Below are 21475 nucleotides of genomic sequence, written 5' to 3' on the forward strand. Positions count from 1 at the left end.
ACTGCAGTGAAAAGACCAGCCCAGAGCTGCTAAACAGCTTTAAAGGGTAACTTAACCCATTTTCCACATTTAAGTGTGTTAAGGGTTATGGGTTGTACTGTAATACTATGTGAAGAAATAGCATGTAAGTCTTTTGTGTCACTCAGTGACCAAGGTACGTTGTATGTAATGTATAGGCATGTTTTGAAAAAACGCCCACTTTTTTAGCATTTCACTCCTATGACACAGTTGGACAGTTAAACAAAACAAATGATTCCAATTGATACAGCAAAACCAGAGATATCACCTTTATTATTCCACGCATTCTTCATCCTTTAAAAAACTGCCGCCTACATTACACACAATCAAACTTAGCCACTGAGTGACGTCACTGGAGGCAGTTTGTAAGATTACATGCAGTTTCTTCTGGAGCCACAAAAGGCTTTATACTACTTGTTTCACATATGCAGTCGGACTCCCCAAGTTACTTTTAGTAGAGTTACCCTTTAACTTTGCTTTGGTCAGTTGAGCCTTTTTGTGTTTGTTTTTACTGATTAGATCACTTCTCCCAATCTCTTGTTAAACTTTGCTATGCATTTCAATGTAGAAATTCCACCTTAATCATTTTTAATCAGAACATTTTTAGTGTGAGTTGCTCAATTCCCAGTAAAGGTTCACCCAGCACGGACCTCAGCAGGTGTAATTAGCCAGACTAAATGAAAACATCTGTGTCACTGTGCAGAGTCTTTAAGACAAGCTGTGTCTAATTTGTGAATCTCGTTTTGTTTGCCTGCCGTACATAACTGTCTCTGGGATTGACAGTCATCGTCAGAAAATGCCCAATTCCCCACATTAACACATCACAGCAGTATGGTGGCACACAAAATAAAGAATCACTTTTCACCTCTCCATCAGGTTTTACTTCATACAGTTTTTGTTTGTGAAATGCGCATTAAATACAATTTGTAGTCATTTTTCACTCTCATTCAGATGATCTGTGCTCAGTAGAAGTCTTGAGAGTTTGTTTTAGGAGACTACGTAGGAGCATACTATTAACCAAAATGTCTAATGAGTGAAGATTTTAAATGACTCTAGGTAAATACATGTCTTGACTGTCATTACTCTTGGCTGTGTATGAGGGTTCAGTGAGCAGCAGCCTGAGATGCCATACATACAGGCCACGGCTGTACGTGGGCGGGCTTTAGGACCTGGCGGAGCCGCTCATGTGAAGACAGCAAACAGCAATGTTATGGCCGGGTCTACCTGCGCGCGACTGACGATAACCATCTAAGCTAACATACAGCCTCTTGTGATTTATTGATCAAATGTTGGACTGTTGGTAGCTGTGTAGTGACAGGTTCAGTACCCACAGGAAGCTGCGGCTCGTCTCTCAGCTGCTGATGGAGCACATCCGACTACCAAAGGTAACCGCGGCTCTGATTGATTGATTCAGCCACAATTTCCGCACTGAGCCTCCTGTGTCACCTCAAAACGAGCCGCCATGAACTGTACTTTAAATAGAAGACAATTAAACAAACATACGGGGTTGGTTTAAGGGCGTGTGCCGAGTCGGCCACGTAGGCGGCCGGGCTGCGATCAGACAGGGTGTGTTTGTGTGTCGGTGCAGCTAACACCTGAGCACAGCTGCTGCGTGAGGAGCTGGACACGAGCTGAGGATGAGGCTGTTTAATGTTCTTCCTCCTCCAGGTGGAGAGTGTCAGGCTGCTCGACAGAGTGTCCCCCAGAAGAAGCAGGGTGGGCACCCTCTACTTGACAGCCACACACACCATCTTCGTGGAGAACGAGGCTGGAGTGCGCAGTGAAACATGGGTAAACATCAGAGACCTCAGTCAGGCCAAAGGTTAAAGTACAGGGAAATGTTTAGGAAATAGTCTGGTCAAAAGGCTTTACAGGATAAGTTCAACCAAAAAAATCATTATTCACTCATTATCTGCTCACCCTCATGCTGATGGAGAGTCGTGTGAACTTCCATGGTCCACAACACATTTCCAGAAATGATTCACAAGAACAGAGTTGCAGCATTCTCCTCAACAGCTGAAGTAGATGGGGACTTGTTTAAAAAGGTGAAAAAACAGCTGTAAAAACACACAAAATTGCACCATAGAGCTTGTCCACTGCCATCCAAGTCTCCGGAAGCCCTGAGATCCTACATTTATTTGAACGGACACCATTCACGCACCTTTTAATATTGACAAATTTTCACTGTAGTTGCCAAGCTAATAAGCATTAGTGCACACCCTGTCTGGGTGAAAAGCTCGAAGGCTCCCTGAGGGTATAAATAATGTCTTTTCAAGGAGCCCTGGATTATGCTTGATGAGTTTATTTTTCTGTTGTTATTTCCATTTTAAAACTAGCCCCCATCTACTTCAGCTGTTAAGAAGAATGCTGCAACACTGTTTTGCTGTACAATAGTGCAAGGTGCACTGTGTTGCAGCTGTAGTAGTCAATACATTCATTAGTCACTGTGTGCATCCAGGCGTCATGCTGTACAAAATATTTGCAATATAAGTCATTAAACAAAATGTCTGTATTTGACTTTAATCTTTCATACCAGGTGCTTCACAGTTTGGTGTGCAGTATGGAGAAACAAGCCGCCTCAGCCTCAGGATGTCCTCTCATCATTCACTGCAAGAACTTCCAGGTTCTTCATTTTGTCATACCTCGAGAGAGAGAGTGTCACGATGTCCACCTGTCCCTGCAGCGTCTCTCCCAGCCAGGTATGCTGTGTTGTCATGGCAACAGAGGATCATTGTGGTGTAGTTTGCAGGTCAAATGTGACATAAGAGTCAGAGAAACAAACCACTATATCAGAAGTTCTATATTACCGTCCACTATTGGTTTTTGCTTCTGTTATAGCCAGTGCCGCTGCTAGCCATTTTGGGGCCCTCAGCATAATTCCTTTATTATGCCCCCCCCCCCCCACCCAGAGAAAAAAACGTTTATTACCAAACAAATAACTCAATAGCAATAACACAATAGCAGCATCACAATGTAACACCTGCTTTCAGAGGTGGTGGTTCTCTGCTTTGTATCTGTCCCTAAACTGCTGGTTGAGGGCAGTTGATCAGGGCTTGGTACTGTTGCGGAGTCTACAGACCTGCTGGCCGTCTGGTTGATGTGTGCCTGAACTGCTTGTAGATGGTTGCTCGTCGTCTGTATCTTCCTCTTGGCCATGTGCTCCTCCTTGTACGTATCTCAGCATTGACCCTGCATTAATTTAGAAATACGAAGAAAAAGGATCAGTATAGAAAGAGTTCAGTTCAGTTCAGTTCAGACCACTTTATTTATCCCAAATGGGCAATTCAGTTTAAGCTTTTCCAGACATCAAACATACGATCATTCATTAAGTCAGTCAGAAAACAATTTAAGAGGCACATGGGTACGTCATAAATAAATAAATAAATGAATGGGTAAATAAATAAATAGGTTAAATTCTTCTAAAATTAGTGGGGTCTGTGTTTAGGAGTTTGAGGGCAGATGGAATAAAAGACTTCGCATATCGATTTGATTTGCTCTTGGGCACATTATAGCGTCGACCAGACAAAATATTCAAATAAAGAATCTTATACCGTAAAAAATTATAAACAGTTGAAACTGAAATCTTGCAGCTAAGGAGCTCTCCCCCTTTATTGCTTATTTATCAACCATTTGATATATCTAATCTAATATAAAGCATAATAGAATGAGTTGCAATATTCTTAAACATTATTTTACCATTTAATTGAATACAACTTAAATATGGTTACGAGAGCATTTTGTCTACTAGAAAACGTTTTTCTTTTTCACCGGCAGATATTGTCCATGCCCTTGCATCCTGACATACATGCAATCAACACGCCAGTTCATTTTGTCATGTAGCTTCTGTCACATTCAGCTGTAACTAAGCTAGCTGTAGCAGCTACAGTAAAAGTCTGAGTTGTTCAGACTTCACATTATCAAGAGCCATTTTCTGTCCCACTGCACATCCGACACCTCAAATAATTTATGTGAGAGACTGTAGCCTACATTCTGCTGAACTCCACTGAATGACAATCATAAAGATGGTCATGGGTTTATTATGCATTGCAAATGCCAAAATATGCGTTTTCAAATGACACTATGGTAAACTTTGTTAATGCCTAGCTAAAGACTATTAACCGCACGCTACGGTAATAAATGGTCTGAAGCAAGAGGAATTGTAACGCTAACTTGTGCACTGACTGCTAACTGTTTCTGAGAAAGTATTGACCACTGTCACGTCAAAATAAACCATAAACTACTGCTCAATATCTAACCTAAAGTAACAGCTAGCTGGGGGGCACCATCGTTACTTTGTTGAGAAATTAAATATATCTCTTGTTCGACCCGTTTTGTGATATGCATGCCTAAAAGGTGCCAGATATTTCTATAATGAAATAATATCGGCATTATAATTATTGTGACTACGATGATTTTTCATAAGGCTATTTTTGGTGCGCCTGTGCCGTACGCAACAAGTGTGGTGAGGGCGGCAGCACTGGTTATAGCCATCTGTGTAGGATTTTTGTACTAGTGTACAACATCCTACTGCGAGTATCAATCTTTGTTGACTAAAACTTGGTAAACTTAGTCCTTAAAATGGATCATATTTAAAAAGGATTTATTACAAATTTGAATCCTCTGATTAGGGCTGTAAATTATGATTATTCGATATGATGAAATATGAGATTTTTAAGGTTGGAGGTTTTGTGCATCACCCTTTTATCCATCACCACCTATGTGCCTTGCAGAGACTTACGAGGAGCTGTATTGCTTCTCCTTTAATCCTAACGTTGATGATGAGGAGAGACGACAGGAATGGGACTTCTTGGACCTCAAGGCTGATTACAGAAGAATGGGACTTCCAAACTCCCTGTGGAAACTCTCCACTGTCAACCAACACTACAAGGTCAGTGAGCCGACATCAATGACCAGTTGTACTGTTTTAACCTAATATGGACATGGCTTATTCTAAGCTTATTCTTGTTATGTCATTTTCCAAAGGTGAGTGACACCTACCCTGCTGACCTGTTTGTACCCGAGTCCGCCACACCTCCAGTCATAGTGGGTAGCTCCAAGTTCAGAAGCCGAGGCAGATTTCCCACTCTGTCGTACTACTCCAAAGAAAATCATGTAAGTTGACATAAGCATATCATATTTTCTCTTTGTTTTCCAAGTGTTCCTATGATCACTCTGAAAGAACAAATCACTGAGTCTCTCACGAGATGAGACATAAAGCTGAAATCAGAATGAAATAAGTCGGTGTCAGAGATTCACTGAGACTCCGTCAGAAAATGGAAGGAGAACCTACAGCATGTACGGCTCAGATTATTAGCCGTGCAAGCTAAACAGGCACAAGAAGGTCCCATGAGGAGATGTCCAGTCTGTCATGAAATCAAAGCATGATTCATTCCCATTTTCTAAATCTGAATGAGAAATAACATTCATGATCCGTTCTATTAATCCTCGACTGGACAGGTGGGAGTGCTTTATGCGTGCGAGGTCAGCTTCCCAGGGTTGAGGGTCCAGTGTGTGGAGCTCAGATCGTACAAAGGGGCTCCGCTCGGGTTCATGAGTCAGAAGGGAGAGTCACACAACGGTCTCAGGCCTGCTCCCCCGTGGCTACTAAATGCACAAATAAGATATTGTGCGGTTGATTAATTGAAATTGAACATGCAAGGGAAGAAAAAGTTCTGTGAGTTTGTATTCACCCTGATTCTCACATATCACATTTTGCATTGTTCTGAAAGTCATCCAAAGCAGTAATTCACTTGAAATCGACAAGTAAACATTCCTGTCTGAAGCCTGAGTGCCTCTTGCCTCCTCCCAGGCTGCCATCTGCCGCAGCAGCCAGCCCCTGTCAGGTTTCAGCGCCCGCTGCCTGGAGGATGAACAGATGCTGGAGGCCATCTTGAGGTCCAATCCCCGCAGCGACTTCATGTATGTGGTGGACACCAGGCCTAAGGTGAGCCCTGAGGACATACAATTCGTACAGTACTATGTTGTATGTTCAGGTGGGCTTTATTTTTCATAGTGGGTTTTGGCAGCTGGATGTGCTCACAGCAAAGGCCTTGAAAAACATCCTGACTATGTGCTTGCTGTACAGTCATCAATATTGTGTAACAGCCGTTTTTTTTTCATTTTTTTGCTCTTCAAGACGCATGTTCTGATGATTAAGCTCCTTTCTTTGTAGCTAAATGCAATCGCAAACCGAGCTGCCGGAAAAGGCTACGAGAATGAAGACAACTACTCCAACATCAAATTCCAGTTCATCGGCATCGAGAACATCCACGTTATGAGAAACAGCCAACAGAAAATGCTGGAAGGTAATTATCATGTCTGCCTCAAATGATTTCTCACACTGATTTTTATGTTTAATTACTGCAGAAACAGCAGTCCATTCATCACTGTGTCAGAAATGTTTCACCACACCAGTGTTTGTGGAACAAAATATATATTTTCTGGCATCCTCTGTTTAAAGTCCGCTGCTTCTTCACATTACTAACGCAGAGCGGGACCCTCAGTCCCCCTGTGGCTTTCATATTCACTCATGCAGACCGGACTGTGCTGCAATCAGGCCTCAAATGAGCCCACAGGAGAATTTCTGGGTATTGTGCAGGGGTGCTCCTAGGAAGACTTTGAATCCATCTGGATTTTATTTCTGAGCTATTTTGGTTTCCCGGAGTGGACAATCCGGGACCTTATCCCCCAAAGAGAGACCGAGGGCGTGAGAATGATGTGATTTCAAGTCTGAAAAGTTATAGCTGTTCTTCGTTGTGATAACTCTTTGCCCCCTGGCAGCACAAGGGAAGTCTTTAAATGCTGGAGACAGCGCCTGACTCTTTTCTACCCAATTGCACATTTGAATAAGACTTTGCAGACCCTCCGCCTGGTGGCATTAGCTCAAACATTTCTTCTGAGCTGAATTCTGCTCTACAAAGTGAAACAAAAGGTGAATGAACCCACTCACCTGCTCGCTCCCCCGTCGGTGGCCTCAGAGTGCTGTTACAGGTCAGCAAACAACACTTCAGCGGAGTAAGGAGTGAGCAGATCTTTTCATACACGTATCTAAATGTATCTGAATTATGAACATTAGTGTGATAAATAGTCCCATGCAAATGAAATGTCAGCTGAGGATAAATGAGTTCATGTCACTCTGCCCTTGCAATGAACTCACAAATATTTATGTTGAACCCTGAAGATGGAAAAATAAATTTTAGATACAGTTTTAGAAGATAAACAAACATAATGCAGGAAGCCTTATAGTACAGACATGGATCTGTATTTAATTGTCTGCCTTGCTTGTGTTAATGTGTTTGCACATTATTTTGTTTTACATTCATATTTTAAAACACACAATAACTTGACTACAGTCTACAGCCATGCTAGCTGCTCTCTGACACGTTACTAACACCTTGTAGCTGTTAGCTAAATGCTAACTTCAGCATGTTCACAATTACTTTAATGTTTAGCAGGAATAATGTTTACCATGTTGACCACCTTAGCTTAGTGTGTTAGCATGTTAACATCATCTAATAAACACTAAACACACAGTAGAGCTGAGGCTGATGAGTGTGTCATTAGTTTTGCAGACATTTGATCAAAGTCTTAGATAGATATTTGGTCAAGGTCTTGGATAGATATTTGGTCAAAGTCTTAGATAGATGTAGGTGCTAACTACAAAGACAACCCATTATGTCATAACAATGTTATGTGTTGAAGTAAACTTGTATGTAACACAGTGATCCTACCCTCTCACTGAAGTTACATAGTGCAGAAACAAGTGACAGGGACAGACTGGCAGAGACAGAGACACCATCCAGTCACTTAAGACACTGTACTATCAATATGATTTTGAAGCTGTTATGTTAAGGTCAAAAAAAGTTGCATAATGTTTCTTAAAGAAGCTGTAAAGTAATTTCACTCAAAACCACAAATTAACCTCATGGTTGTTCTCAAGGAAGTTGGGTATCAGGTTTTGTGCTAATCCATGTAGAAGATGTTGAGATATTTCACATGTCAAACCTTTGACCTGATGGTGGCGCTAGAGTAAAAGCCAGGGGATGCATCCTCTGGGGAATATGATGCAATGATCAAAATTTGATGCCAGTTGTGGAGCTATTTCAATCTGGATCAAAGTGTTGGACAGGCTGCCATTGTGACTGAAACCATTAATTTGGTCCCAGTGAACCCTTACATAAGAATTCTGCATGGAAACACAGAATACACGAGTGTGACCCATATTTTCCCATGTCTTGCCCAGATTCCCTGTAAATTCAAGGTTTAATAAAGTGCAGTGATCAGGTATGCTCCATGCTTCCTGTCAGTGAGACAGCTGTGTTGTGGTTGCAGTGTGCGAGCTGCGCTCCCCCTCCATGTCTGACTTCCTGGAAGGTCTGGAGAGCTCAGGCTGGCTGAAGCACATCAAAGCTGTTTTGGATGCAGGCATCTTCATCGCAAAGGTCAGTCTGGAGGTTAATCCCTGCTGTCTGCCTCACCACTGCACTCAATATTAGCTTAGGTGTATGGGGGTGTTTTTCTCTCTGTGTCTGTGTTGTGTTCTGTGTGTGTCTGTCTGTGGTACACGTAGCCAAAAGTAATGAAGTGTGATTCATCTGTCCTTCAATTAGTTTGTAGGCTAGCTCCAGGGATATAATAAGGTAGACAAAATAATATAAACACCTGTCACTATATACAATACAATTAGTCAGTACCACAAACTACAGCCTCTATAATGAGTTATATAATTAACTTTAAAACATTACCTTATCTGTGTCTGATGGATTTTCAGATAGATTTTCCTCTGTAATGGTGGTTGTTGAACGTGTGTTCACCACCAGCTACGAAAATTGTTTTCTTTGCATCACTCAAGCAAGACGGCCGGGGGGATAATTTGTTTATTCACCCTAAACAGCAAGGACATCTTACTGTACATCAGCCATAAGCTAGCAAGTAATGTAACTCACTGAGGGTGTGTGTCTCTCTATTTTAATTCAGGTCAAACTTGCAATGAAGTCAGCACTGACTAGACACAAGGTTCTCTCTCTTCTTTTCCCCTCTCCTCTCTGTAACATTGCCATCATGATCAGCTCCAGTCAACAGTACAATACATAAACACCTGACAATGGAGTTCACCTCCGTGGATCAATGATGCAGTCAGGTTGATAAATGGGAGGAAACATAAATCCAGCTTTTAATTTCAGAAGTAATGTGCGAGCTCTCCTCCTGCCAGTAAACGTAAACTGGATCAGAGCAGAATGCAATGTGACACTAGATGTTTACTCCTCCAGAAGTTCTGGCTCTGCACCTAACGCTCTCCTCTAGATCTGTCAATCTCAGAGTAGCTGAGCAGCGACTCTGCCACCCTGCTTCTGCCCAGCCCTCCCACACGACACTCTGCAAACATTTTTGTTTTGTATTTAACTAATAATATACTCCAACACGAGGCAGAAATCATACAGAAACATAATGTCACAAATGTAGGACATGTGTCCATTTCCTTGAACATCAGCAGCGTTAACTTCAGGCTTCAGGAGACTGAGGTTCTGATGCCCTCTTGTTTAAGTTGTTTTTTTCATTATTCATTCATGCATGTTTTGAGTCAGTGTGCACTGCAGGTCCAGATCTAAAGTGGAGTGCTGTATCTGAGCATTTAAAAGAGCCCTTTAGAGTTTCCTTGTAAACAAACACATTTCTGTTTACAGAGAAGCCCATTGTGTGTCTCCCTGCGGTCTAAATAACATTTCCTTCCTCTGGCACATTTGAAGAGCAGATTTTTTTTAAAGTGTATTTTTATATTGTTAAATCCTTGGTTTCTTGCGTGTAGTCTTCCTCTTTGGTCCCTTTTTTTAAACAGTTAAAATAAAAAATAAAATTGTGTGTGTGTGTGTGTGTGTGTTAAGGCTGTTGCTGAGGAGGGTGTCAGTGTCCTGGTTCACTGTTCAGATGGCTGGGACCGCACTGCCCAGGTGTGCTCGGTGGCCTCTGTGCTGCTGGATCCTTATTACAGGACCCTTAGAGGACTAATGGTACGTATCAAACCTTTACATGTCACAAACCACTGGTACACTCTGCATCATATTTATACATCCAGTTTTATTCTGAAAGATAGTAGTCCTACTGGATTCATGAGGCTTGTCTCTGTGATTATAAGGATTTGTTGTGACTCCACCAAGAGCCACCGAGGAAAATAAAGTAGAGTAGCCTGATTTTTGGAACTGCCCCTGAAGTCAGAGGAGAGTGACCCCACGCAGAGGGTGAAGAGGTTCAGTCATTCTGCAGGGTTTAACTGTGTGCTATGTCTGAACCTTTAATCTGCTCACACTGAAATTCAGCATGTTCAGAGTCTCTGGCCCAATGTCTTTCATGTCTTTCAGCATATGTTTTTTTTTTTTTGCTCTCAGGTTCTCATTGAGAAAGACTGGGTCTCATTTGGACATAAGTTCTCTCACAGGTTTGGCTATAAGGTATCACTGTTGTAAGTTCCATTTTTTAATTGTTGTGTTTGGATCTAAAAGTCCTCACCTCCTCCTCAGATGCAACCACCAGGTAGGAGACCCTAAAGAGGTATCTCCCATCATCGATCAGTTCCTGGAGTGTGTGTGGCAGCTCATGGAGCAGTACCCCTGTGCCTTTGAGTTCAACGAGAGGTTCCTCATCACCATTCACAGCCACATCTACTCCTGTCAGTATGGCAACTTCATTGGCAACAACCAGCGGGAGAGGATAGAGCTGGGGTGAGATTTACACCTGCAGTTTCTTTTCCTTTTCACAACACAGAGACACTGCTCTGAGAGAAGATTTACTACAGCCAGCAATACATCACCAGGCTCATGCAAATGTAGACAACTCTTGCTACAAAGAAACCCCTAAAAAATCAACTAAGCTACTGTCTTTCTTCAGATGCCCATTGATAAAGTTTTATGTTATCTCTTGCTTTCTTTTTTCCTGACACTCATACAGACTGCGTGAGAGGTCTCACTCTTTGTGGAGTTATCTTTGGACCAACCAGGCAGACTACATGAACCCTCTGTACCGACCAGACCACAGCCAGGCACAGGGCCTCCTCAGGCCCTCTACCGCCCCCTACTGCTTTAAGTAGGCTCTCACAAACTCTAACAACATAAAACCTGTTTTAAAGGTCCCATATTATTAAAAACACATTTTCTCTGTTCTTTATATAAGCTAGTCCTCCCTGAGTCTACCAACTCCCAGAATGAGAAAAGCAAACGATTCCTGGATGGTCTCTGCAGCCCACCCAATGGTAAAACGGCGCTCCTACAGGCTGTTCAGATTCGGCTCCTTTCGTTACGTAATGACAGGAGAGATTTTCATCGGCCGGCCTCCTCTGCGCAATGATAGGAGATATCAAAGAGGGGGGCGTTCATCCCCGAGGCGAAGTTCTGTGTATCCAGTGGTAAGATAACAGTGTTTCGCAATGGCATCTCTCAGAGCTAGACACGCAAATTGCTCTGTTGTTGGTTGTATAAATCAACATCAGTGCCTATATTCTGTCTCAGGTACAGAACAACAGAAGAGACAGTGGTTGCGTTTCATTTTTAATGACAACGTGCCGGCTGCAGTTCGTGTTAGCTTGTATGTGTGTGCTAACCACTACACATCGGACTGCTTCAGTAACGAGGATCAGTACAAAGCTGGCTTTGCCTCGACACTGACCTTCGTAAAAGGATCAGTCCCACCCATACCGGACCCAGCAACTGCACCCGAGCCACAGGTAAGTGTTGTCGCGGTTTGATAGTATTTAGAGTTGCCTATGAGTATGGTGAAGTCAGCTGGACTAACTAGTTAGCTCCACTTCAGTCCGCTATGCAATGGCGTTTGAAGCGAGTTTGATGTTAATAATATTACGATGGAGCTTGGTTGTCACAGTAAAAAGTCTGGAAACATGTGCAGACTGGAGACAGAGACGATGCTAACATTTTCCAAGAGTTTGGAGACTGTGTTGGAGACAAACACAGCTTTCGCTAGCTGTTAGCCATTAGCTACATGGTAGTAACTGTAACAACACATACGAACAAACTAACATTATTCAGACACACTAACCATTCTGAAATGTCCTGCTGCAGCCGCAGAGTCTGTACTTCTTCAGGAGCCTCTCCTTCTGGGTCAGATTCCGGGTCAAACTGGTATGGTTGAACGACAGCATCTCGTCGAGCCATAGCGATACATCCACCATAGTGCATGCTAGCGCTAGCGCAAGCGGCATCATCTCCCTGAGAGTGACTAGCGGGCAAGGCAGGCGTTGACAGACGGAGCTCATTAGCATTTAAATGTGCAGGCACAGAAACAGCCTGCTCTCAGGAGTAGTATTCAGGACCACGGAGGGGTTTGGGGCAATACATTTCAAATACAGTGTTGTTGGACCTCTGAGAGCTGTGTGAAATTGATGAAAAACAGTATAATATGGGACCTTTTAAATCTAAGCATACAAGTGTTTTTCCTATGTATGTAAAGTTCTTAACATTTCTGTTTATATAAACGTTAAATGAAACAAAGAAAGGAGTAATAGTAAAACATATGTTCCTTTCAGATTTAAAAAAATCTTGCTTTGTATAGGTTTTGGAGAGGGCTGTATAACCGTTTTGACCGCGGGATGCATCCTCGTCAGTCTGTGGAGGATTATCTGAGTGCCATCCAGGAGGAGACACAGCAGCTGGAGGAGCAGCTGGCTTCACACAAACAGGTAGGACAGAATTTATCCTGCTTGTCATTTGTCATGTCATGAGAAGAAAACTTTTTTGGCAATTATTTTCCTAATTATAGAAGATGAATGTAGTCTCCATGTCTTATGTTATCAATAGAAAATTGCAGAGCTGGAGCAGGAGCAGGGGTGGAAGAGCGAGACCAAGACAACAACCACTTTTGATAAGAGCCCCACAGCGTGGGCTCTTGGTACCGACCTCGGTCTGGCCAACACTCCTCAGGACTATACTGGAGGCTTCATCACCAGCAGCCCATGTCAGCCCAAAGTGCCAGACAGCAGCCTGATACTCCAGGACTTGAACCAGACACCTGAGACCAACCTCTCCAACGGCAGCGACCAGGAGTCGGGGATTGCAGATTTGAGCTGTCGCTCACCCCTCAGCGAGGACAGCACCAGGGATCCAGACTCCGATGAGGCTGCCTACTCAGCTGCCTGAGAGAATGTAGCATTTGGTGGAAGGTCCATGAAGCAGCTGAACAACCTTCACATTGATTAAGTACCCCGGCTGTAGGCTCACTCCAGCAAAAAGTCTTATTTGGGTTACACAAGTGACTTGCGATTTTGTTTGCATGTGGTGTGGTGGACTCTGCCTGTTGCCACGTTCATACTAGTTAGTAGTAGTTTACTGTAGCTGACCATATTGTATTTATGCTGGTGAAAGAAATTAAGATTCTCAAAGTAACTGCAAAGCTTAATATAATGCTCACTGTCACATATGTTGTCGACAGCAGAATTAACCAATAAGATTGTACACAGAGTGGAAAATGGTAAAGGGCTTCCAGGGTAACGGAAATTAAAGAGATGTTTTAACCAAGATTCTACTGAGGCCTAATATCAGTGTTAAAATTATGGACAGCTTGCTTTTGACTATGGTCTTCCACCTCCTTCCTCCATCCTTCATCAGGCATTTGTGAACACCTTTGAGTTGAGAGAGCTCCAAAGACACAAAACCACCATTTAAGGTGCGCTGAATAAAGGGCCAAATTAAACCAGAATTAAACAGATCAAACAACAAATGGAACAACTGCAAAAGACAAAAGAAACAAAAGACTCAAGTGAAATCAACAAGGATTTGACAAACATGTACAGATGCTGGCTCTCACACACATGCTGCTAATTGGAATTTCAGAATTATTCAGCTTTTTAGCAGTGTTTGCATCTCTAGGAGTCTTTTTCCACAAATTTTGTAATATTCTGTTGACATCTGATTTAAATGCTGTCGTACATCATGGTAGCCGCTACTTGTAGGCCGTCTGGATTCAAGATTTAAGTCTGATCTGTAGGAGCGGCAATAATCTTGTTCCAACCATGTAGCGTATTTTGAAAATGTTATGAATGAATGTCACTTGCTCAGCACACCACAGTGACCTCAGCAGAGTGTTAGAGTTGTTGCACTACAATAACTAGTGTTAAGTTGTGGTTGATTGGCACCTTGAGGCCATATCTGAGTATTTCAACTAGATACATGTAGTGTAAGTGATATTTACACTACAAGTCTGAAAAATTAATCTTAACAAGTAGTCCTTATTATATTTCTGTACACAATGTTTCAAAAGCAAATGCGTTGTGAGCAAACCACCATTCTTAACAAAGGGAATCATCTGTCTGCTGGTGTTAAATCATGACTACTGAATCAGCAGGCTGGAGCATGTGAACAAAAGGTACTGCTGCTTTGGGCAGGAGATCTAACGACTGACTTTTTCTGTATTTGTGCCATCTCGACTGTAAAATAAGCATTAAAACTGCTGACTTTAATTGTGTAGTACACAGTAAGTGCACTCCAACACTGCAAATGAACATTGCAGAGATTATCGAGCAAAGCATGTTAAGATATTTTTGTACTCTGACCTATTTTTTTTGACTACTGTAATGTCGCTTTAATGCATGTTGTTTTTATTTGTGGCTGCAGGTTGAAAATGTCCATTCTGACCTAGTATGAAAGAAAGATCTTTATGTCGCTGGGTTTATTTGTTCAGGTGGAATAAGAGCCACATTTCCCAAACTGATTTGACTTGTGTAACATGTGTATGTTTTCTTTTGAAAAAATAAAAACATTATTGTCAATCATAATTCTTGGTGGTGTGCATGCCTGGCCTTTTTAACGGTTCCGCTTCACATTTTCTAACATGCATTTGTGCAAGGTCTGACATTTGTGGAGAATATTCAGAACACACTGGGGAGTTTTCACAGAGATTACTTGTCAGTAGAAAAATAAGTTCCAGCAAAAAAAATGTTGACAGTGTGAGCTGTGGATTCTCCCAAGTAACTGGAACACTGATAGTAAAAATAGGTCACTGTTGAATTTTTTTAGATGTAATTTTTCACTGCTCTTCATATTGAGGTCTAAGCAGACATTTCCTAAAATCTTAATCCCCGTACGGATAAAGCCCAAATTATCTGCATGCTGCCGCAAAGGTGAGAAATTGTGTTTTAGTAATTTGAGTAAACTAAGCTTAAAAAAATGTTTATCCTGCCTTTGTATACTATGTTTACAATAAGCATCCTCAGACTTTGTATATTCAATTCAACTGAATTAAATTCATTCAGCTGATGATATGCAAAGGCTGAGTTTTGAGAATGGCAAACACATCAGTTCATTTACTTGGAACAGCAGGACTGTGTTCATTCCTGTTCATTCCAGAATATAGAAGCCTTAATGCAAGAGAGGTGCAAATTTATCAAATGATTTATGTCTGAACAAATGTGTTTACATTATCAGCTTGACGCACAAACAATAATACATGTCATGTTGACTGTTATTAGTGAGCATGCACCAGATTTTATGCCGATATTAGGTTAATTCAATGGTAGCACATACTGTCCTTCAATGTAGTGTTCAACATCATTCCCTGTCATTAAGAACATCTGTCCAGCCGTACTGGCCATGAGCCTGACCCTGAAGCCTTGTCCGCACCAGTAGTGCTGCTCCGTGGGCCGTGGCTCATCCAGCTGTTTACTTTCATTTATTATCTGCAAGCAAAGAGAATTTTACTCTGAAGATCAACAATGTGTATTTTTGTCCATCCTTAAATTTGTTAGCCATTATAGTTGTGTTTTATGTTTTAGTATTTAACCAGTTTGCCTACATAAAAAACAGAAATAAAACATAATGATACTCATATGTACTAAAATATGCATGTAATAAATTAATGGAGGCCCATTTCACTTCGATTTTTTATTCCATAGTGAGTAATAAAGTCAAAACTATACGATAAAAGGTCAAAATTAATATCAAAAGTCATAATCATTACATAAATTAAATTGTGAGATTAAAAAGTCATAATTGTGTTAAAAAATCTAAATTATAAGGTTGAAAATCATGATAATAGGTCATAATTATTGCAGAAAATTATGACATTACAGGGGGTAATAAATATTGTACAAAACAATCAAATAAGATTAAAAGTTAAATTGTGAAAAAATATCAGTAAAATAAAAAGAATCATGAGACAAATAAATAAATGTTGTCTTTATGTCTCTTAACTCAAGTGTACAGGCACCTTTTTTACAGATTTTTATTTCTTTTCCTCAGTTGTGTTTGAACACAACACTGAAATGAACCCACTCACCCTGTCAGTGAACACAACTGCACGTACACTGCAGCAGCTCTGAACGCACAGGACGTTGGGCCGCACGGCACATGCATACATACGCATGTGACGTTCCTGCTGTACGTGATGACGTCATGCTGTAGCCTCAGCTATGATGGCAGCCGTAGGTTGACATCGAAACATTACTGAATATAAACTATTTAAAAGTTAGTGGAACACCCCCGGCGCAGTAACGTAGAACAAATTAACATTTTCCCGATAGCACACACTTAAAACACACACCGGCCGGTTTGGGGAACGGTAAGTTCACGGGGCTACTGTGAGCTTTGCAGTATCAAAGTGGCGCCGAGTGTGTCTGTGTGTGTACTGCTAGTTACTACATGTCTCTGTCATATGTCTGCCACACTCCTGTTCATCTGTCGAACGAACTGTCTACCTCGAGAAGAGTGTTGAAAGTGTACACAGCCCTCCCACCTGAGAGCCTCCACTGTCCTGCTCCTGTTAGCTGCCTGTAGCCTGCTAACTGCTACAGGTAACGTAGCTAACCCCAAGTGCTGCTGGAAGCTGCCTGCGACGAGCTAATGTTAACAGCAGACAGACAGACAAACAAAACACGTCCTGCATGTCTTCAGTAGACAGCTGCTGCTATCATGTCTGTTTGTATCAATGCAACTTGTTCATCTCAGTCAACGTGAAGTATTCTCTGAGGCTGAATTAGCTGTCCCAAATGTTGAGACTGACATTTATACATCTGTGCCTGGGCAGGTTGTATTTCCTGCAGTAATGCTGTATAGGTAGCCAAATGGTTTGTTAGCCCTCCTTTGGTATCTTGAGATCATGTGTTGTGTGCCTTTGTCCTTCCACCTATTATCATAAGGGCTGTCACAAGTCAGCAGATTGTAGAGCAACAATTAGTCAATTGGTTGTCAACTATTAAATACATTGCCAACAATACTGATAATCGATTAATCAGTTAATGTCATCTTTAAGTAAATAATCTCTGGTTTCAGCTTCTTGCATGTGTAAATGCTGTCGTAACTCCTGAATGACTTTAAATGGAATATATTGGGTTTGAAGAAGACATTTGAGGATGTCATCTTGGCCTTTGGGAAGCCCTCATTTTTCATTTTATAGACCAAACTGCTCCATCACTTTTGAAAAAAATAATAGAACTATGATGAAAATAATTCTTTGTTTGCATTTTTCTCTTTGCATGGTGAAGTGGCACTATGCCCGCAGCTACTGTGGATCACAGCCAAAGAATATGTGAGGTTTGGGCCAACAACCTGGAGGAGGAGCTGAAGAGGATCCGACATGTCATCCGAAAATACAACTATATTGCTATGGTGAGTTGTGCTCGTAGAGGGCAGAAGCTGTCCGATACGAGCAGATTTCTGCTGTGCATAATGAGTTTTCTGTCTTCTTACAGGACACAGAGTTTCCAGGTGTCGTAGCCAGACCGATAGGAGAGTTCAGAAGCAATGCCGACTATCAGTACCAGTTACTGCGCTGTAATGTGGACTTGCTCAAGATAATCCAGCTGGGCCTCACGTTTATGAACGAACAAGGGGAATACCCTCCAGGAACATCAACATGGCAATTCAACTTCAAGTTTAACCTCACGTAAGATGACTTTTGTGTTTTCTCTTACATATTTTCAGTTGTTCGAGGACAAAGTTCAGCGCTTTTTCAACTGCATACAACGCCTACTTGATTGTCTTTCATAACAGTATGAAATGTGTTTGTTATCAGAGAAGACATGTATGCACAGGACTCCATTGAGCTCCTGACCACTTCAGGGATTCAGTTCAAGAAGCACGAAGACGAAGGCATCGAGACGCTGTACTTTGCCGAGCTGCTGATGACATCGGGAGTGGTGCTCTGTGATGGGGTCAAGTGGCTGTCTTTTCACAGGTATTCCGCCAGTGTAGCTGTTTTTGTATGCAGTCAGTTAGTTTTGAAGACCGCTGTATAGCAACAACAGTTATTGTCATTGAAAACATTTAGAGAAATTACAAATTCTCTCCTCACCTCTCATAGTTTTTCACTCTTTGCATGTAAAGGGCTTTTCATGCTGCACTTAGCCCAGGGCTGAAATGATTCTTAGAGCAGTTTAAGCCCCTTACCAACACTGTGTCCTAACTCTATGCAACACAAGTGAGTATCGGCAACAAAATTAGATTTTAATATTGTTGTCGTTGTTTCCTATCTGAGTCTCCTGGCTGCAATTCGTGCTGTTTTGAGCGCCCTGTCTTATTTTCATACTGTTGCTAGCATTCAAATGTGACAATGACAAGTAGAAAATGAGGAGTTAACATAGATTTTAAGTAACATAGATTGTACATTGTCACTCAGCTTGCTACCATTTTTTCCCAGTGGCCACTAGCGGTATTGTAGTGAAAAATTCTCCTCTGGCTCAAAAAAAGCATATTCGCCTTAGTGCATCATTATAAAAAAGACCGTCTGTTAGATTGTTGACAGGAACCATCGAACTGCAAACAAGGTCAACTCTGACTTATTGTGCAACTTTTGACATCATGACATGTCATGATACCATGACATCATCACTATGTAAAGTCAGTGGCGGAGCGGGAACTCATAGCTAGGGCCAGCAGTGGAAACTCTACAGCGCTTATTCTATGAGCCACATATTCAGGAAGTAAACCCGGAAGCTAGAAACTTTCTTGGCATATGCGCTGGCTGAGCAGTTCTCTTTTGATTGAATAGGTGCCATCTTTGCATTCGATATCTAGTCCTTCTATATAAATCTATGTGGGTTATATTTAGTATAATACCGTTTCTTTTTACTACAAAAACATAAATAAGGTGCCAGCTGGCTGAAGGGAGATCACCAGGGAGCTGAATGTTTCTGGTAAGAAAATCTTGCTGTTGAATATATTGTGTCATTTCCAGTCGAAGTGTGTGTTTTGTTTTTCAAAATCACTAATGTAAGAGGATAGGTTGTCATCGCAAACTCACCCGTCTTTTAGTTGAGTAGTAAAGTGTCCAATCTGATTTCCAGCGCAGAGCGGATTAGGACGTGGTTTGTTACATGACATAACAGAATTCATATGACTGATTCATCATGGACAACAAGTGTGCGATGCAATGCAGTGTCGGACACATGCAGTTAGGACATGGTGCAAAGGGAGCTGTCAGCCCCAGCCTTCAAAAAGCTTCCACACTGGCACATTCCAAAGTGGGCTAACCCTGACTTTAGCCTAGAGCTTGCCGGCTCCTGAGCGGGGTTAGTCTCGAGTTTGTGGGTTTATCCCCTGAAAATCGTCCAAGCACAGGGCTAAAGTAGACAGGCGTCATGCCTTATTCTAGGTTGTTAACATGCGTTCTCCAGTTGACAGTGCTAGTGTTAATCCTACAGCCGTGGGCTTTGGTTAACTCTGGATTTATAATGTATGTGAAAAGGGGAAAAGGTTATCGCAGGGCCAACAATATGCAGTGTGAAAAGCTCTTTAGTTAATAAACAAGCACTAATCAGGAACACACTGTGTTAATTCTAACATATACTTAATGCACAGTATCTTTTAACTAAACCCTCCATATTTTTAGAGTGTACTGTGTTTGAGAGGCATGCACTCAGACATCCTTCAGTGTTTGAAGGTTTAATCATGATATTTTCAGTGGCCTGTCAGGAGATACATTAAAAATGTTTGGATGTTATAAATCATTGTATTTTTTTCACGTTTATTCCTCTTTAAGTGAGAGGTTAGACGTTACGCCAAACTATGATCGGTGTCCTACAAACATGTTAAAACTAAAGTAAAATTAAGACTTGTTGTTTATTATGATCTGTTACTAAGCAACTTGTAACCAATATTTTTTCTAAACTCTTCTGCTTAGCATCTTCATGTTGCATCTTTTTTCAGTTCCTAGTGACAATTGATTAGTAAGAGGCTTATTGTGAATATCCACATTCTGAGTGACAAGTTCTTCTCTGTGATAATGGCTCTGCGTAGTTTCTTGTCCTTGGATGGGTAGTATTCTTGTAGAGATGACACAGTGACAAGCAGGTACAGGTGTACAATCCAGTCATCCTGTCCTTAATTATCTCTTGTCGTGGCAGATTGGGAGTGAAAGTCTTGTGAAGCCTCCTACTGTGTGTTTGTTAAAAACAAGGTTAAACACTGTGCGTGTGTGTGTGTGTTTGTGTCGTAGTGGCTATGACTTTGGATACCTGATCAAGATTCTGTCCAACGCTAACCTGCCTGAGGAGGAGGTGGACTTCTTTGAGATTCTTCGCTTGTACTTTCCAGTCATTTATGATGTCAAGTACCTCATGAAGAGCTGTAAAAACCTAAAGGTATTTAAATCAATATTCCAGCAGGTAGTACAACAGAGCACCTTGTTTTCTGTGGATCTTCAGTGACTGAGAGTGTTTTTGTTTTCAGGGCGGGCTGCAGGAAGTAGCAGAGCAGCTTGAGCTGGAGAGGATCGGACCACAGCATCAGGCCGGCTCCGACTCTTTACTCACAGGCATGGCTTTCTTCAAAATGAGAGAGGTAGGCTCCAAAAGTCAGACAGAGGAGATCTGTCGTAGGAATCTGAGGAAACTCAAACCTCACAGAGCCAAAGTGTTACGTAAACCCCTTTTCACACCTGCACCCCTTAATCTGATGGTAGTTCTAACAGGTGTGTGAAATAAGCATCCTGGCAGTGGTGGCAGGAGTACTCAAAATCTGAACTATTACTCATTTACAAATAAAGCTGCTGAAGTAAAAGTACGAAGTATTCTTCTCAGACACTACTTGGAGGATTAGTCACTCTTTAATCGTTAATGTTTAATGCATTATCAACAGCAGGCGCCCAATCAATGGGGTTTCTGTTACTCCTAATCTTCCATCTAAATTACTCCCGACTCCTGCTCTGTTCAGCTCAGTGGTCACGGTCACCTCTCCAAACCTGCGCCTCATGCAGAGATGTTTTTGTTTTGTCTGTATGTCAGGGTTTTTTACTTGTTTGTTTCTGGTCAAATAGCCTTATTGGCTACAAACATGCAGATAAAAGGTTTAGATATTAATTCAAATTGTAATCACTACTTAACCATGGTTTTATAAATAACCGAGTAGATTACATGGTGTAATGCATACTTAAATAGTGAGTAAAATGAGTAAAATTGAGGTTTTGAAAAAATACTCAAGTACTGCACTGTGTCATCACCCTGGTCACATTCACGTTAAAGTCACAA

At 41.6% G+C, this 21475-nt stretch overlaps 2 protein-coding genes across 5 annotated transcripts in view; both read left to right on the plus strand.

Moving 5' to 3' along the window:
- Positions 1-1169: 1169 nt before the first annotated feature.
- Positions 1170-14791, plus strand: mtmr7a (myotubularin related protein 7a). Its single transcript, XM_030397125.1, has 14 exons — positions 1170-1403; positions 1687-1809; positions 2555-2717; positions 4749-4906; positions 5002-5130; positions 5828-5962; positions 6191-6323; positions 8350-8459; positions 9900-10025; positions 10401-10450; positions 10533-10733; positions 10960-11094; positions 12574-12700; positions 12819-14791. Exons 1-14 carry the CDS (start codon positions 1380-1382, stop codon positions 13155-13157), a joined length of 1953 nt encoding a protein of 650 aa, XP_030252985.1. The 5' UTR covers positions 1170-1379; the 3' UTR covers positions 13158-14791.
- Positions 14792-16384: 1593 nt separating this feature from the next.
- Positions 16385-21475, plus strand: part of cnot7 (CCR4-NOT transcription complex, subunit 7) — an 8795-nt gene continuing 3704 nt past the window's right edge. For 2 of the 4 annotated variants that reach the window (XR_003981466.1, XM_030396661.1), the window contains exons 1-6: positions 16385-16572; positions 17495-17618; positions 17702-17895; positions 18025-18186; positions 20446-20590; positions 20679-20789. Coding sequence is in view for 3 of the 4 variants with exons in the window: in XM_030396661.1 (XP_030252521.1) it covers positions 17502-17618; positions 17702-17895; positions 18025-18186; positions 20446-20590; positions 20679-20789 (729 nt within the window). In the remaining variant the exon portion in view is untranslated. The other 2 variants (XM_030396663.1, XM_030396662.1) reach the window with 2 other exon arrangements.

The sequence above is a fragment of the Sparus aurata genome, chromosome 18, assembly GCF_900880675.1.
Source record: "Sparus aurata chromosome 18, fSpaAur1.1, whole genome shotgun sequence".
Taxonomy (NCBI): Eukaryota; Metazoa; Chordata; class Actinopteri; order Spariformes; family Sparidae; genus Sparus; species Sparus aurata.